Below are 17312 nucleotides of genomic sequence, written 5' to 3' on the forward strand. Positions count from 1 at the left end.
CAGGTAAACGCCAGGCCCTTCGCCAGGGTAAACCCTTCGCCAGGCTAAACCCTAAACCCTTCGCCAGGTAAACCCTTCGCCAGGGTAAACCCTTCGCCAGGCTAAACCCTTCGCCAGGCTAAACCCTTCGCCAGGCTAAACCCTTCGCCAGGCTAATCCCTTCGCCAGGCTAAACCCTCGCCAGGCTGCCAGGCTAAACCCTTCGCCCTAATCCCTTCGCCAGGCTAAACCCCTCGCCAGGCTAATACCTTCGCCGGTCCGGGAATGACGTGAGCCCTGATACATATTCCTCTCTGCAGTAATGGAACTTGCTTGTAAAAAGTGAACGACCACTAACATGACTTAAAAAGAGAGAGAGAGAGAGAGAGAGAGAGACGAATAATGAATAATTATAATATTGTAAACCAGAGTATCTCTCTCTCTCCCTCTCTCTCTCTCTCTCTCTCTCTCTCACCATAAGAGACTTGGGTGAGGAGGGGTGTCTCCAGTGAGGTGAGGCGAGATAAAACGTCCCAACTTTCCTCATTATCATCTACACGTCACAAGAGGGGGGGTGAGGGGGGGGGTGGGAGGGGAGGAGGGGGGTGAGGGAGGAGGAGGGTGAGGGAGGGAGTGGGAGGGTGAGGGGAGGAGGGAGGGTGGGGAGGGGGGGGGTGGGAGGGGGGGTGAGGGAGGTGGGGGGTGAGGGGAGTGAGGGAGGGTGAGGGGGAGGGGGGGTGGGAGGGGAGTGAGGGGGGGTGAGGGGAGGAGGGGTGAGGAGAGGAGGGGTGAGGGGTGAGGAGGGAGGGGTGGAGGGGGGTGGGAGGGAGTGAGGGGTGAGGGAGTGAGGGGGGGTGAGGGGAGGAGGGAGTGAGGGGAGTGAGGGGGGGTGAGGGAGTGAGGAGGTGAGGGGTGAGGGGGGGTGAGGGAGTGAGGGGGGTGAGGGAGTGAGGAGGGTGAGGGGGTGAGGAGGGTGAGGGAGTGAGGGAGGGATGGAGAGAATGGCAGTGCAGTTGAGAGCAGGTGGGATTTAATAACATCTTCTACATAAACCGGAATTAATATTACCCAAACCACAACATCGAGCATCTCCCGGGTTTAACGACCGTCCAACAAACCGGAACTAACGTAAACCAGGAGTGAATGTTAGGCTAAATTCCGGCTTGTGTACCGGTGACTCTCCTTTAAGCGTGGATATCTGACAATAAAAAAGATTTAAAAGCTAAATTCCGGGTTATGAAATGAGGAATTACACCCACCAATAAAAGCCTTCTGTAACTAAAACTCCGGGTTATGAACTGTCGAGTAATACATAACCACCAAGGATTCCATGGTTTAAAATTCCAGGTTACGTACCAAGCGATTCACCTAAATAAAAAGCTTACAGCAAAATCAGGGTTATGCACAGGTGAATAACCCCATAAAAGACTACAGTAACTTCCGGGTTATGAACTAGTGTAGGACCCCGCGCTTCGCTTACAAGAACACTGCCAGATTACAGGAGGTTAAGTCACTGCTCAACTCAGTCATTGAATTCAGAAACGAACGATTTTCAATACTGGCCCATTTTATTATTAATGAAGCAAAGACTGACCGTAAATAGTGGTGTGAGAGAGAGTTATAAACAACGTAATTAACTTTGCAAACTACACGAACATTTCCTAATCAACGGTACCAAACAATATCACAAACAACGACAAAATGGATAAGAAAAAAATGCTCAACCACAAAACAACAAACATTACAGACAATTTTATGCAAACAATCCACTAACCCCCATCTCTGTACCTTTTAAAATATGTATAAACAAAGACTACAAACAACTCTATAAAGCTTGGAAGGCAAACAACTTATGAACGGGGAAAAAACACACCACCAAAATGAACTATGTAAACAAACATCACAAACAACTAATGAACAGTGGAAAAATAAATACAGCAAAGACCCCACATAAACAAAACAAACAAACAAACACCCGTCTAAAAACAAACACCGCAAACATCTTTATGGAGGGTGTAAACAAGGATACCCCCCCCTTAGCCCGAGAGGTTCAAACTAACTCTTAAAAAGTTTTGGTGAAGAAAAGTCGAGTAGAGAATCTTGCTGTTACCGGGGCATAAAGTGTTGACTGGGGCATAAAGTGTTGACTGGGGCATAAAGTGTTGACTGGGGCATAAAGTGTTGACTGGGGCATAAAGTGTTGAATGGGACATAAAGTGTTGAATGGGTATAGTGTTGACTTGGGCATAAAGTGATAATGGGGCATAAAGTGATAATAGGGCATAAAGTGTTGAATGGGACAAAGTGTTGAATGGGGCATAAAGTGTTGAATGGGGTATAAAGTGTTGAATGGTGCATAAAGTGATGAATGGGGCATAAAGTGATGAATGGGGCAAAAAGTGTTGACTGGGGCATAAAGTGTTAAGTGAGGCATAAAGTGTTAAGTGAGGCATAAAGTGTTAAGTGAGGCATAAAGTGTTAACTGGGGCATAAAGTGTTAAGTGAGGCATAAACTGTTAAGTGAGACAAAGTATTAAGTGAGGCATAAAGAGTTAAGTGAGGAATAAAGTGTTAAGTGAGGCATAAAGTTTTAAGTAAGGCATAAAGTGTTAAGTGAGGCATAAAGTGTTGACTGGGGCATAAAGTGTTAAGTGAGGAATAAAGTGTTAAGTGAGGCATAAAGTGTTGACTGGGGCATAAAGTGTTAAGTGAGGAATAAAGTGTTAAGCGAGGCATAAAGTGTTAACTGAGGCATAAAGTGTTAACAGGTGAGATGTTAACTGTAGTGTATATAGTCAGGAATTCCTACCCAGTATTTCTCTTAGTGAGAGATTCTTCCTCAGTCGCATATGAGAAATGTTGTCTCTCTCTAACATGTGAGAAATGTTTCTTACCCCTCCCTCCGCTCCCTCCCACTCTCTCCCTCCCTCCCCTGTCATTCTCTCCCTTCCTCCCTCCTCTGTCACTCTCTCCCTTCCTCCCTCAGTTACCCCTCACTCTCTCCCCTCCTTCCCTCCGTTCCCTCCCACACTCTTTCTCCCTCCCTCCCATTCTACCCTTCCTTCCCTCCCGCTCTCCCCCCATCTTCCTTCCTTCCATCATATCTCTCCTCCCTCTCACCCCCTCCCTCTCACCCCCCTCTCCTCCTCCCTCACCCCTCCCTCTCACCCCTCTCCTCTCACCCCCACCTCTCACCCCCTCTCACCCCCTCCCTCTCACCCCTCTCTCTCCTCCCCTCTCCTTTCCTCCCTCTACCCCTCTGCTCCCCCTCCCGTGGAAAGGGGTTGCCAGTTTGGACCAGAACACAATTATCGGTAAAGCCATAAACGGTCCAGCTCACCCGAGATGAATTAAATAGACCACGTTTTTCTCCCAAGGTCCCGTGTGTGTGTGTGTGTGTGTGTGTGTGTGTGCTGTGCTTAAGTTACTACAAATAAAACATCACACAAAACATCCCTAATAAAACATCCACTCACTAAACACACATAAAGAAACAAACAAACACCAAGAACCACCGACCACCAAACAAACACCCCGGTCCTACCCATAAACAAAACACTATAAAACAGGATTAAAACAAACACCTCCATCGCATGCCATCTTCCCGAGAGAGAGAGAGAGAGAGAGAGAGAGAGAGAGAGATTTTAGCTTCTCGAGGGTGACGCCGCTACCATCTGGAGGCCAGCTGTTGGGTCCTTAAAAGCCTCTACACCAGCTGGAATATATCAAAGACCATCTGTGAGGCCTCAAAACCCACACGTATGTACACTTCCCTCTCAACCAGCTGGGAGAACAATAGACAAAAATAGAGATTTCCTTGAACCAGCTGTGAACCCCAAGAAACAAACTTTTCAAGTCCCTAAACCATCTGTAAGTCACATAACCAGCTGCCACACCAACCTGACCACCTCACCTATATATAAGTCACAGGGTCTAGTTGGAAGTCTCCCCCACCCACCCCACCCACCCACCCACCCACCCACCACCCCTCTCAGGAACCATCCTGAGGACCCGTGCAGTGTGGACCAGCTGACCCCGGACCTTGGGGAAAGCAGAAGAAGTGGTCCTGACAGAGTGTTGGCAAGTGTTTGTTCTACCGCCCAACTGGTTATCTCTCTTGTGTCTCGAGCAAACTGAAGTTTATCTTTTGGTGGTCGGGATTAAGTAGTGGCCCAACTGAGGTGTCGATGATATTGGCTTGTGTGTGTGTGTGAGAGAGAGAGAGAGAGAGAGATACGAAATAGTACAAAAAGGAAATAAATTACGAAACTGTAAAAGAAGGAGAAAGAAAGAAAGGAAGGAGAAAGAAAGAAGGCAGCATTTCACCGTTCTAATTCTCACAGGTCTGGCCTTACAACTATAGTCTCTCTGGGTGTGTGTGTGTGTGTGCGTGTTCAGGAGGGTAGGGTGAGGGAGGAGGGCATGGGGGGAAGAGGAGGGGGCTATAAAACGGGTCAATAAATTTACCGCCCCCAAGAGGATAAGTCAGGTATTTGACACGGAGTTATTTCGTCAGTAGTGTTGGCGGTATTTTCCCCCAGTTTGTGATTTTTCCCCCGTCTCAGAAGTCATAGGAGGTAGGAAATTGTGTTGTCTCGAGGTCTTTCCAGGAAGCTGCCTAAAGCTGAGTTACTTGGGGTCCCGGTCAAAATAACTTTGGTGGTCGTGGCTTCGGAAATCTTATTGCCGGAGTCCAGGTTTCTTTTTTTTTTTTTTTTTTTATAAGGGAGGCCAAGTCGACGTCTTTCGTTTGTTCCAAGAGGATGAAGTGGGCTGGGGACTTAAAGAAACATGTCTTATTATGCCACAGGTTGTCTTTGGCACAGATACCTCCAGGAGAAACTGTCTCTACGTGATGGAAGCTGTTTCCTCTTCCTCGCCCACTTCAAGAGTCAAGGGAGCGTGGAAAATGTCTTAGCTGTTTCAGAGGTTCGTTCATTCAAATGACATAAGAGGTTGGGAATTTATCAAAAGCCAAAACTTATTCTTGTGGCCCCTCGCGATCCTTTAGTGTTGCAGGGTACACAGTTGACTGGAGACTTACTGTTGCAGCCTTATTGTATCTTATTGTTGCAAACCTCTTGTTGCAATAACTTCCCCAGCAGTATGGAGGGTTGAAGGCTAACACATTATTGCTTCTTTTACATATCCACAGCCCTCACGTGAACCATGACTGGGCACAAACTTGAGAACTCATTGCTACACTCTTCTTTCTTATAGCTAGAGGAAACAACTTCCTCGTGTGTGTCGCTATTGTGTTCCAGAAAGCACACTTGGCTGTAAGAATTTTCCACCGAAGCAAAAAAGTTAAAACAAATATACCATTTCATTCCATTTGTTGTACCATAGACTTCCCGGAAGCAACAAGATTGGTCGGCGTGTGGCGGTGGCTGCTGCTGTTGTTATTGTATCTCGGTGAATATACTTGATTGGAAAAATTACCCCAAAATAAATATTCCATTCCTTGCTCAAACACAGCGTCCCAGGAATACAAAAAGAAAAAGAGAGATAGAAGAATATTGAAGAATTTTAGCTTGTTGTAGTTGACGCACCTCCATATTATACCGAAGAGAAACCACCAACCAGGCAAACCATCCACAGTGAAATATTCCATCCCTTGCCTTAACCACAACACTCGAACGAAAAAAACAAAACATTGAAGACTTTTAGCTCATTCCAATTCTTGTGGTGCAAATGGTGTACCTGAGAGGCAAATCAATCAGTAGAAATGTCCAGTAAAAATATTCCATAGCACAAGAGAAAACAGCAAAAAGAAGAATGGAAGACTTGGGAAGGGAGAGAGAGAGAGGGAGGGAGGGAAGGGAGACAGGGGAGGGAGGGAGGGAGGGAGGGAGGGAGACAGGGAGGGAGGGAGGGAGGGAGGGAGAAAGGGAGGAGGGAGGGAGGAGACAGGGAGGAGGGAGGGGAGACAGGGAGGGAGGGAGGGAGGGAGGGGAGCAGGGGGAGGGAGGGAGGGAGCACTCTCTCTCCTTGGTAAGAAAGTTTCAAGAGTTGCATTAGTGCTACAACCAGACGTGCCGCGTATCTGTGAGCTGCCCTCAGGCTTCCAGCAGCGAAATTACCTGGTATGTGGAGCTAAGGGTGTCAAAGGCTCAGGTGGCAGGGAGGGAGGGAAGGAAAGGATGGAGAGGGAGGGAGAGAGTGAGGGGGAAGAGGAAGGGGGAAAGAGGAAGGGGGAGGAGGAAGGGCGATAGGTAGATAGGTGAGAGAGAGGAGCTGAGGGGTGGTAAGGAAAGAGATGGTAGGTGAGGGAGGGAGGGAGGGAGAATGGGATGGAAGGTGAAGGGGTGAGCCGAGAGGCGAGGGAGGAGGGAGGGTTGGGATGGAGAGGCGAGGTGAGAGAGGGGGTGGAATGGAGAGAAGGTGAGGGGTTGGGTTGAAAGAGGCAAGGGAGAGGGAGGGGTGGAGAGGGGAAGTGAGGGGAGAGCAGCTGCTCGCTACAGGACCTGCAAACTGGGTGTTCCTTCGCATCACAGGCTGTAGAGGGAGGGAGGAGGAGGAGAGGGAGGGAGGGAGGGAGGGAGAAATAGAGAGCGAGAGAGAGAGAGAGAGAGAGAAGGGAAGAAGGAGGGAGGGAATGAGGAACATGGAAGCAGGGAAGGGAGAGGGAGCGAGGGAGGGGAAGAAAGAAGGAAGGAGGGAGCGGTAAAAGAGAAGCAGGGGTGAAGAACGAAAATTGATGAGAGAGAGAGAGAGAGAGAGAGAGAGTCTGTCTGTCTGTCTGTCTGTTTCTTGGAGTGTGTGTGTGTGTGTGTGTGTGTGTGTGTGTGTGTGTCTCATGGTGTGTATTTATAGGTCTCATATGGAGAGAGAGAGAGAGAGAGAGAGAGAGAGAGAGAGAGAGAGAGAGAGAGAGAATCAGTATCGACTCCACCAACACTTCTCCCTTGCCACACAGTACGAGGTTGCCAGGTCGTGTTATTTCTGTCCAATATTACTTTTATTATTATTAGAATGATTATTATTATTATTATTATTTATCATTATTATTATTATTATTATTATTATTATTATTTATTATCATCATTATTATTAATATTATTTATCATCATCATTATTATTATTATTATTTATCATCATTATTATTATTATTATTTATCATTATTATTAATATTATTTATCATCATTATTATTATTATTATTATTTATCATCATTATTATTATTATTATTTATCATCATTATTATTATTATTATTATTTATCATCATTATTATTATTATTATTTATCATCATTATTATTATTATTATTATTTATCATCATTATTATTATTATTATTTATCATCATTATTATTATTATTTATCATTATTATTATTATTATCATTTATCATCATTATTGTATTATTATTTATCATCATTATTATTAATATTATTTATCATTATTATTATTATTATTATTTATCATCGTTATTATTATTATTATTTATTATCATTATTATTATTATTATTATTTATCATTATTATTATTATTATTTATCATCATTATTATTATTATTATTATTTATCATCATTATTATTATTATTTCTAATTTCATATGAAGACATTGGCTCCTACCACTAATATGAGAGAGAGAGAGAGAGAGAGATAGCGGGGGGACTTCACTCAAGTTATACTGTACCAGAGTGACTCACAGCCACCAACCCCCATGATGTCACCATAACTCCATGACGTCAAACAATTCGAGACATCAAAACGACCCATTAGCTTCAGCCATAGAGCAGTAATAAAATTAATATTGAAGTCATCACACATTATAAAAAAAAAAAATACAATAAATATAACTTACCATTCTATTAATTATTATCATATACCCACCTATAATATATACCTTGTGATATATTAAAAAAACTATAGTATTAAAAAAAATTACGATTCTATAAAAATAAAAAATAATAAAAAATAATAATAATGATAAAAAATTAAATAAATAGTAAGTCCAAAAAATTTCCCTCGTAACTTGAGAGGTGGAGACGTATCTAAACGACCCACTGAGACGTATCTAAACGACCCACTGAGACGTATCTAAACGACCCACCGAGACGTATCTAAACGACCCACCGGAGTTACGACACAATGATGGATTCTCAAAAGGTCTCTTCTTCAAGGTGTCATTATTGTCCCTCGTCTAAGAGAGAATAGAGGTGATAATGGCGTCTAAATTGTCCAGACTCGACCATACATAGAAGAAACCTTATGTATCCGGGATCATGGACAGCTTTGTATTTCCGGGTTATATTCGGGTTGTTTATATTATATACCCGGGTTGTGTAGTGGAGGAGGGTGTGTGTGTGTGTGTGGGAGGGAGTGTGAAGAGGGAGGGGTAAAAGAGGGAGAAGGGAAAGAGAGAGAAAGAGAGGTAGGAGGGAAAGAGAGGGAAGGAGAAAAGGGAGAGAGAAGAGGGAAAGAGGAACGGTAGGAAAAGATGAAGGGGCAGAGGGAAAAGAGGAAGAGAGAGAGAGGGAGAGAGAGAGAGAGAGAGAGAGAGAGAGAGAGAGAGAGAGAGAGAGAGAGAGAGAGAGAGAGAGAGAGAGAGAGAGAGAGAGAGAGAGAGAGAGAGAGAGAGAGAGAGAAAGAGAGAGAGAGAGAGAGACGCAAAACAAACACGACACAAAGAAACATGTAAAGATACACAGACAAAATAAGCCACGACCGGCCCCGACAAGGACAACAAAAACAACAAGAACAAAAACAACAATAGTAAGAACAAAACCAACAAAAGTAACAACAAAAACAACAAAAGAACAAAAACAACAAAGGTAAGACCAAAAACAACAAAAGAACAGAAACAACAAAAGTAAGAACAAAACCAACAAAAGTAAGAACAAAAACCAACAAAAGAACAAAAACAACAAAAGTAAGAACAACAACAACAAAAGTAAGAACAAAAACAACAAAAACAACAAAGGTAAGAACAAAAACAACAAAAGTAACAACAAAAACAACAAAAGAACAAAAACAACAAAGGTAAGACCAAAAACAACAAAAGAACAAAAACAACAAAAGTAAGAACAAAACCAACAAAAGTAAGAACAAAAACCAACAAAAGAACAAAAACAACAAAAGTAAGAACAACAACAACAAAAGTAAGAACAAAAACAACAAAAACAACAAAGGTAAGAACAAAACCAACAAAAGTAAGAACAAAAAGAACAAAAGTAAGAACATAAACAACAAAAGTAAGAACAAAAACAACAAAAGTAAGAACAAAAACCAACAAAAGTAAGAACAAAAACAACAAAAGTAAGAACAAAAACAACAAAAGTAAGAACAAAAACAACAAAAGTAAGAACAAAAACAACAAAAGTAAGAACAAAAACAACAAAAGTAAGAACAAAAACAACAAAACTAAGAACAAAAACAACAAAAGTAAGAACAAAAACAACAAAAGTAAGAACAAAACAGCAAAAGTAAGAACAAAAACAACAAAAGTAACAACAAAAACAACAAAAGTAACAACAAAAACAAAAGTAAGAACAAAAACAACAAAAGTAAGAACAAAAACAACAAAAGTAAGAAAAAAACAACAAAAGTAAGAACAAAAACAACAAAAGTAAGAACAAAAACAACAAAAGTAAGAACAAAAACAACAAAAGTAACAACAAAAACAACAAAAGTAACAACAAAAACAAAAGTAAGAACAAAAACAACAAAAGTAAGAACAAAAACCAACAAAAGTAAGAACAAAAACAACAAAAGTAAGAACAAAAACAACAAAAGTAAGAACAAAAACAAAAAGAGTAAGAACAAAAACAACAAAAGTAAGAACAAAAACAACAAAAGTAAGAACAAAAACAACAAAAGTAAGAACAAAAACAACAAAAGAACAAAAACAACAAAAGTAAGAACAAAAACAACAAGAGTAAGAACAAAAACAACAAAAGAACAAAAACAACAAAAGTAAGAACAAAAACAACAAGAGTAAGAACAACAACAAGAAGAGTAAGAACAACAACAATAGCAACACAGCAACAGAAGCGGCAGGGAACACCAGCAGTACAGCGGCGTGAGAGGACATTGACCCCAGCGAACCCTCTCCCTCCCTCTCATGATAGCTTTACTTCTCTCTCTCTCTCTCTCTCTCTCTCTCTCTCTCTCTCTCTCTCGCTCTCTACTCTCTCTCTCTTTGTGCCTTCCTTCCTTCCTTCTTTTCTTTCACTCCTTTCATTCCATTCAATCCGCCTCACTTAGCCTCTCTCTGTGCCTGCCTGCCCCCTCTCTCGCTCTCTCTCTCTCTCTCTCTCTCTCAACCATCCCTCTCCCTCCGTCCTCCTCTACCACTTTCACTCTCTCTCTCTCTCTTTCCTTCCCCTTCGTTCCGCTCACCTCCTCTCTTCCTCCTCGCCATCTCTCACGCCTACCTTCATTCCTTCCTTCCTTCCTTTCCTCCCTCCCTCTTTCGCACTCTCCCCTCGTCCTCTCTCCTCTTGCCTCTTCTCCTCCCCACTCCCTCACTTGCTTTCCTTCACTCCTACCTTCCTCCCTTCTCCTCTCTCTCCCTCACCCCCTGACCTCCTCACCCCTCTGGCACTCCCTCACCCCCTGACACTCCCTCACCCCTCTGGCCTCCTCACCCCCTGACCTCCCTCACCCCCTGACACTCCCTCACCCCTGACCTCCCTCACCCCCTGACACTCGCTCACCCCCCTGACACTCCCTCACCCCTGGCACTCCCTCATCCCCTGACACTCCCTCACCCCCCCTCTGGCTCCCTCACCCTGGCCTCCCTCACCTACGGAAGGCACGCCCTCAGCTACTAAGCCCCAGCTATCAATAACCCCCGCCGTGGGACACTCCGCCAGGGGCTGCATACCGGCTCAACATGCAACACCACTGACTCACCACACCGTCAACTGCTGCAGGTGAATGCAACACGTCTCTCTACCCTCACTGTTTATAACACTCACATAAAAGATCTTACCCTAACCTAACACCCTGACTTGTTGAGTCTATAGCTTCATTTAACCTACCCTAACCTAACTTAACCTAACACTTAGCTTGTCTAGTCTATAACCTAACCTAACACCCTAACTTATCGAGTCTATAACTTAACTTAACTTAACCTAACCTAACTTAACACCCTAACTTGTTGAGTCTATAACCCAACCTAACTTAACACCCTAACTTGTTGAGTCTATAACTTAACTTAACTTAACCTAACTTAACACCTTAACTTGTTGAGTCTATAACTTAACTTAACCTAACCTAACCTAACACCCTAACTTAACCTAAAAATTAGCTTGTCTAGTCTATAACCTAACCTAACCTAACCTAACCTAACCTAACCTAACCAAACCTAACCGAATCAAAACCAATTAAGCTTGCCCTTATCAAACCAAATTACAGTCTTTTAACCTAACCTAACCAAACTTATCCTAACTTGGTAACCTAACCCCTGGCAACATAGCCTAAAAAAATATATAACTGCATTAAGTTTCATTTCCCAATACAAATACTGTAACTTTATAAGACCCCCAGGATACAGTATTAAGACCCCAGAATACAGTATTAAGACTTACCAGAAAACAGTGGTCTTGAGGTAAAGATAATAAGACCCCCTTAGCCCAGCTTTGAGAGAGAGAGAGAGAGGTACATGTTTACTTACCTCCATTCACAAAGACAATCATTTGAGCAGGTAGGAGTCGCAGTTTCTCACGTAGATGGTTAATTATGTAGACAGGTGATGATGTACAGGTGATGATGTAGACAGGTAATGATGTAGACAGGTAATGACGTAGACAGGTAATGTTAATTAGAACAGGTAAGACTCAGGTACTGACCTTAGCACGTCCTCCTGCTGGGCGATGGCCGCCGTATACCGGGCTTCTTGTCTCTCCCCCTGGACCACAGGCCGGCCAGGGCCACTGTGGCCAGGTCCGGAGTGGCCAGGTCCGGAGTGGCCAGGTCCCGCATGACCAGGTCCCGGATGGCCAGGTCCCGCATGGCCAGGGACCACGTGGCCAGGGCCGGCGTGGGTGGGTCCTGTGTGCGCTTGAAGATGAGAGGTGGGGACGGGGTGGGATTGAGCTACGTGCATTTGTTGTTGTTGTTGCTGCTGTTGTTGTTGTAGCTGCTGCTGTTGTTGTTGCAGTTGCTGCTGTTGTTGCAATTGTTGTTGTTGCAGCTGTTGTTGTTGTAATTGTTGTTGTTGTAGCTGTTGTTGTTGCTGTTGCTGCATCTGCTGTTGCTGCATCTGCTGTTGCTGCATCTGCTGTTGTTGCATTTGCTGTTGCTGCATCTGCTGCTGCAGGGCTTGGTGGTGGTGCTGGTGCTGAGGTTGGTGGGCGGGGGTATGGGCATGGGCGGGGGTGTGGGCATGGGCTGGGGTATGGGCATGAGCTGGGGTATGGGCGTGGGTGGGGTGCGTAGGGTGGTGTGGGTGGTGCTGGTGGTGGGTGGTCGGCGTGGGCGTGGTGGGGGCGGCGGAGGCAGGGCGAGGGCCAGGGGTGCGGGGAGGGCCCGAGGCGCCCCGACGCTCCACATCGTACATGGGATTCTCGATCACGTCTTGGTCGTGCGGCGGCTGCGGCTGCGTCTTGGGCGGTCCGCGGAAGTCGTGTCTGGGTCGGTACTCGTGCAGTCGGTACTCTGGGGGCGCGGGTGGCAATTCCCGACGGCGGCAGAGATCGGCCAGCACGCCCTCCCGACCCGACAACGACCGCGTCTCGTCCGCTTGTCGGAAATCAGCGGTTTGTCGTAGTCTGGCGGCCTCGCTGGTCGGGAAGATGTCAGAGAGCCTGGAGGTACGGCCGTCCAGGGAGCCGTAGATGTCGTGGTGAGAACGTGACCCCGCAGGCACGGGCACGGACGACGCCGCCCCGCCGCCCGCACCACCGCCGCCTCCGCCGCCCACCCCGGCCGCCCCTCCACCCCCGCCCCGCCCGTCTAGGGTCCCGTACAGCTCCAGCAGGCGCGACACCCGCTCCCCGCCGGCCACGCCGTACAGCCCTGCACCTCCGCCGCGCGCCTCGGGCGTGGGCGGCGGCGGCGGGTAGTCTGGCATCCGGGGGAAACGGTCCTGGGGGAGCCTCGGGGCGCGACCAGACGGGGTGCGGGTGAAGGGTTCATCCGGGGTTGGGGGACCGTAGCCCCCGCCCCCCAAGTCATCACGCTCCTTGGGGCGGTGGCTGTAGAAGTCCTCCTTGTGGCGGGGGTAGAGGTCGTCCAACTTCTCCGGCAGGTAGTCCCGGGGTGGGTAATCATGTCTTGGGGGATGAGGGTCGTGGTGAGGGTAGTCCGGGCGGAGGTAGTAGCGGGCACGACCCCCAGGTGCCGTCACCGCCCGTCGGTACTCCTCCCCTCCATCTGCCTTCACCCCAGACCCTGTCATCTGCACCCCATGCTTCCCCTGCAAAACAAACAGTGCAACATTAGTAACACAGTCTTGGATAGTTTATTACATTGCAGCACAAAAACACATTATAATTCTCCTGCAACAAAAGAGAGTAGAAAATAAGTACAGCCCTGAAAAATATATTGCAACAAAACATATTATACTTCTGCAACACACAAGCAACCCAGCACTATTAACACAAAAACATAGACCAGTGTGTGGGTCACCTTGCAACACATAGCAAATGCAGTCACGTAAGACAGGTCGGTAATATTTCACCAAGAACACGCCAGTGGAACACGTTAATGACACAGTGATATATGCAGTGACTCACAACTCTCCTGTACACCTCAGTGCTGGGCCCACGTATTACCCAACACAATAGTAATGTTGCTCTCTACACAACACACACATCTCTGACAACACACAACACACGTGACCAAGAGAATATAGTTTGTGTTGCTTATTTTACGACGCCAACACATAGGTGAGAACTCGTACATATGGACCAAGAACCGTGCAAGAAGACTCTCACACCTCACTCACGTGTTACCTGAGAACCTGGCCTAACCTAACCTGGACCAGCCAAACACCTGTCCCTCTAAACACCGGATGAGTCTTATAATAAGCCCAGGTGTTATCAGGTAAACGCTACGTGTGGTGGGCCGGGTAATACTACTCTTAATTCGGTCATTCTAATTGTGTTCAACTCGCTAACCTTCTTTATGAATGTTTTGTTCCAATCGCGCTTACATACACACGTCAAGTAACACATGAGTATACATATAATATATACATAACCTGGATACATATACATATACATTCGTTACACTTAATATAAATGCCAAAATTTATATAAAACTATTGATTTTCTAATTGATAATGAATAAATACTAAAAGATCAAGAATGTATTACTCACAATCAACGTACACACACACACACACACACACACACACACACCTGTCTCTTTTCATAACACAATCATCTGACTTTGGGAGGAGGGGGGAGGAGGGGGGAGGAGTGGGGAGGGGGGGGTGGAGAAATAAAATAAGTCACTCAAGACGAACAACACCCCAACCTCCCCTCCCCCCCCCTCCCCCACCACGAGTTGCCAAGTCATAAATAATTATTACGAGATAGTCGAGTCATAAATAAAAGCATGAATTGTCACACCATAAATACTTGGCGGTGAATTGTCAGGGTTATAAATAGTGGGCGTGAATTCCCCCCCTCGACTGTACATACTAAATATTAAATGGTGAGCCATATGTTCTCAGCCTGAGTTGCCACACCGCCATAAAGGTCGGTGAAGAGTTGCCACTGAGTAAATATTGAGACCGAAGAAACGAGTGTATGTTTTACGGTTACTCTGTGTCTGTCACCAGTTGTTAGTCCGTGTAGAAGGTATACACGGTACATAAAAGGTATACACGGTACATAAAAGGTATACACGGTACATAAAAGGTATACACGGTACATAAAAGGTATACACGGTACGTAAAAGGTATACACGGTATACACAACACAGCACACAGCACACAATACACCACAACACCACCACCACACCACACAACACCACACAATACACCCACATCACAACACCACACCACACAACACCACAAAACACAACACAACACCACACCACAACAGAACACAACACCACACCACACAATACACCACAACACCACCACCACACCACACAACACCACACAATACACCACAACACAACACCACACCACACCACACCACACACAACACACACAATACACCACAACACCACACCACACAACACAACACCATATAATAAACCACACCACACCACACCACACCACACAACACAACACCATATAATACACCACACCACACCACACAACACAACACCATATAATACACCACAACACAACACCACACAATACACACACAACACACACCACACCACACAACACACACAATACACCACAACACCACACCACAACACAACACCATATAATACACCACACACCACACCACACCACACAACACAACACAACACCATATAATACACCACACCACACCACACCACACCACACAACACAACACCACACAACTCACCACACAACAACACAACACAATACACCACACCACACCATAATGTCCTTTTGCCAACCAGTCTAATGGCTCCCTTGACCTACTCGTCCTTCCTGCACTGATTCCAACGCCATTGTAGGTCAATTATTTCTGGCTCACGACTTTGTAAATATGAAGTTCTCTGTCTCTATCTCCTGTTATTTCACGTAAAGAAATATATAAATTGACGATGAGGGGAGAGTTACCTTTATGTCACCCTTACTGTCATTCTGAACGCATTTTTATTACTGGGGAAGTGTTGTTGTTGATTTGGTTTATTGGTCGTCAACATCTTAGGTCAATAAGGCCGTAGTCTAGTTATTTTTTTTATATTTTCTTCCTTTTCTTATTTCACTTCTTTTGGGACTTATCATATTTGATCTTTTTCCTCATAAATATATTGTTCGTTGTTCTTTTTTTTTTGTTCCTTTTCTTTGCTTTCTTCGTCCTCTTGTTTCTTCTTTTCTTCGTTTATTTCTTTGTTCTCTTGTTTTTTATTCGTTCTTGTTTCTTGACTCTATGGGTAGCCTCCTTGTCGCGAAGTTTTTTCTCGTATCGCAAATTGGCTACCCTACACTCCTCCCTGAGACTCCTGGTCGGTGGAGGAATGAGAGCCGCCACAAGCTGTACATATCCTTGTTGCTTCACATGAGGTGTGTGCTGGTGCCCGCTTATCCCACACGTGGCGCACACCTCCCGAGCCCGGTAGCACCTCGTTGGTATGTAAGGTTTCCTGGAACTGGTGTCCCATCCCAGCATAACCTCTTTGGGAAGTGTCCTGAGGAAACTTACTAAAGCGCCAGTGGCTTCCCCGTCGGGTGTTGACAGTTTCCTCTGGACTGCGCATTCCTCGATGAGTTCTTGTAGTTTGTCGAGTTCCAGATGTTCGATTTCGGTGTGGAATATGACCCCCCTTCACCGCGTTGTCCCAGAATTTAGCGATCAGCTTGACCGGCACGTCGTTGATGCTAGAAACATTCTTCAGTTGTTTGACTTGCCCCCAGTTACCGAAGGTGACCATAAGGCCACCATTCGGCTGGCGGATGACTTTCTTAATCCCCTTTATACCTGAAGAAGTAAAAAAAGTTCTTCAGGACGAGGTAGTTCAACTTCTCAGGAGGGGTTGAAGGTGGAGGATGTAACCTGACGGTCTTCAACTTCTCCCACGCGACTTTCATTGCTGAGGTCTTGTCTCGGAATGTGAGGAAGTGTTGATATTTTGCCCGGTATAATTATATAGCCTGGGTTTGGTGAGGTCAGAGTTGCCGTGTCGTCAAAGTTTACCCAGAGTTACCATACAGTATCTACCTTACGCTGCCTTGTAGTGATTATTACTTCATATATTGTCAAACTGTCAACATTCACACACAACTATAATATCATCAACGGTTCCTATGAGTTGTCAAATTGCCAATATTTCCCCAAGATTGACATATCGTCAATATTATACTGAGGGTTATGAAACTGTCAAGACTTGCCCAGGATTGCCAAGCTATCAAAAACACCAAAAGCCACCAGCCACAGCGACTCTTATAATAAAAACAACAAATAAAAGACTAAATAAAAAAAAAATATATAAAAAAGTGGTCATAAAAATGATTAATGGACAACACAGAGAAACAACCAACCAATGAAAGATCACCCAAAGGTAAACAAAGCATCAGTTGCCAAGTCGTAAATAAGTTAAAAATATACACCACCTGAGGTAAAGAGGCTAATATAATAATGATGAAAGAGAAGTGTATAACAGGTGTAGTAAAGGTTAGGTTAGGTTAGGTTAGGTTAATGGTTAGATTAGGTTAGGATTAATGTTTAGGTTAGATTAGGTTAGGGTGTTTAATCTTCAGGTGATCCCAGTATCTAAAAAGAGTAATA

General features: G+C 44.9%; 1 protein-coding gene across 1 annotated transcript; it reads right to left on the bottom strand.

Annotated features, from left to right (window-relative positions):
* Positions 1-1125: 1125 nt before the first annotated feature.
* Positions 1126-15729, bottom strand: LOC121862486 (neurogenic protein mastermind-like). Its single transcript, XM_042360790.1, has 4 exons — positions 15661-15729; positions 12472-13345; positions 11778-12318; positions 1126-1177 (listed from the first exon to the last, which is right to left on the bottom strand). The coding sequence occupies exons 1-4, from the start codon at positions 15727-15729 to the stop codon at positions 1126-1128; spliced, it is 1536 nt and encodes a 511-aa protein (XP_042216724.1).
* Between the last annotated feature and the right edge of the window lie 1583 nt (positions 15730-17312).

This window comes from Homarus americanus, unplaced genomic scaffold, assembly GCF_018991925.1.
Source record: "Homarus americanus isolate GMGI-L3 unplaced genomic scaffold, GMGI_Hamer_2.0 scaffold31037, whole genome shotgun sequence".
Lineage (NCBI taxonomy): Eukaryota > Metazoa > Arthropoda > Malacostraca > Decapoda > Nephropidae > Homarus > Homarus americanus.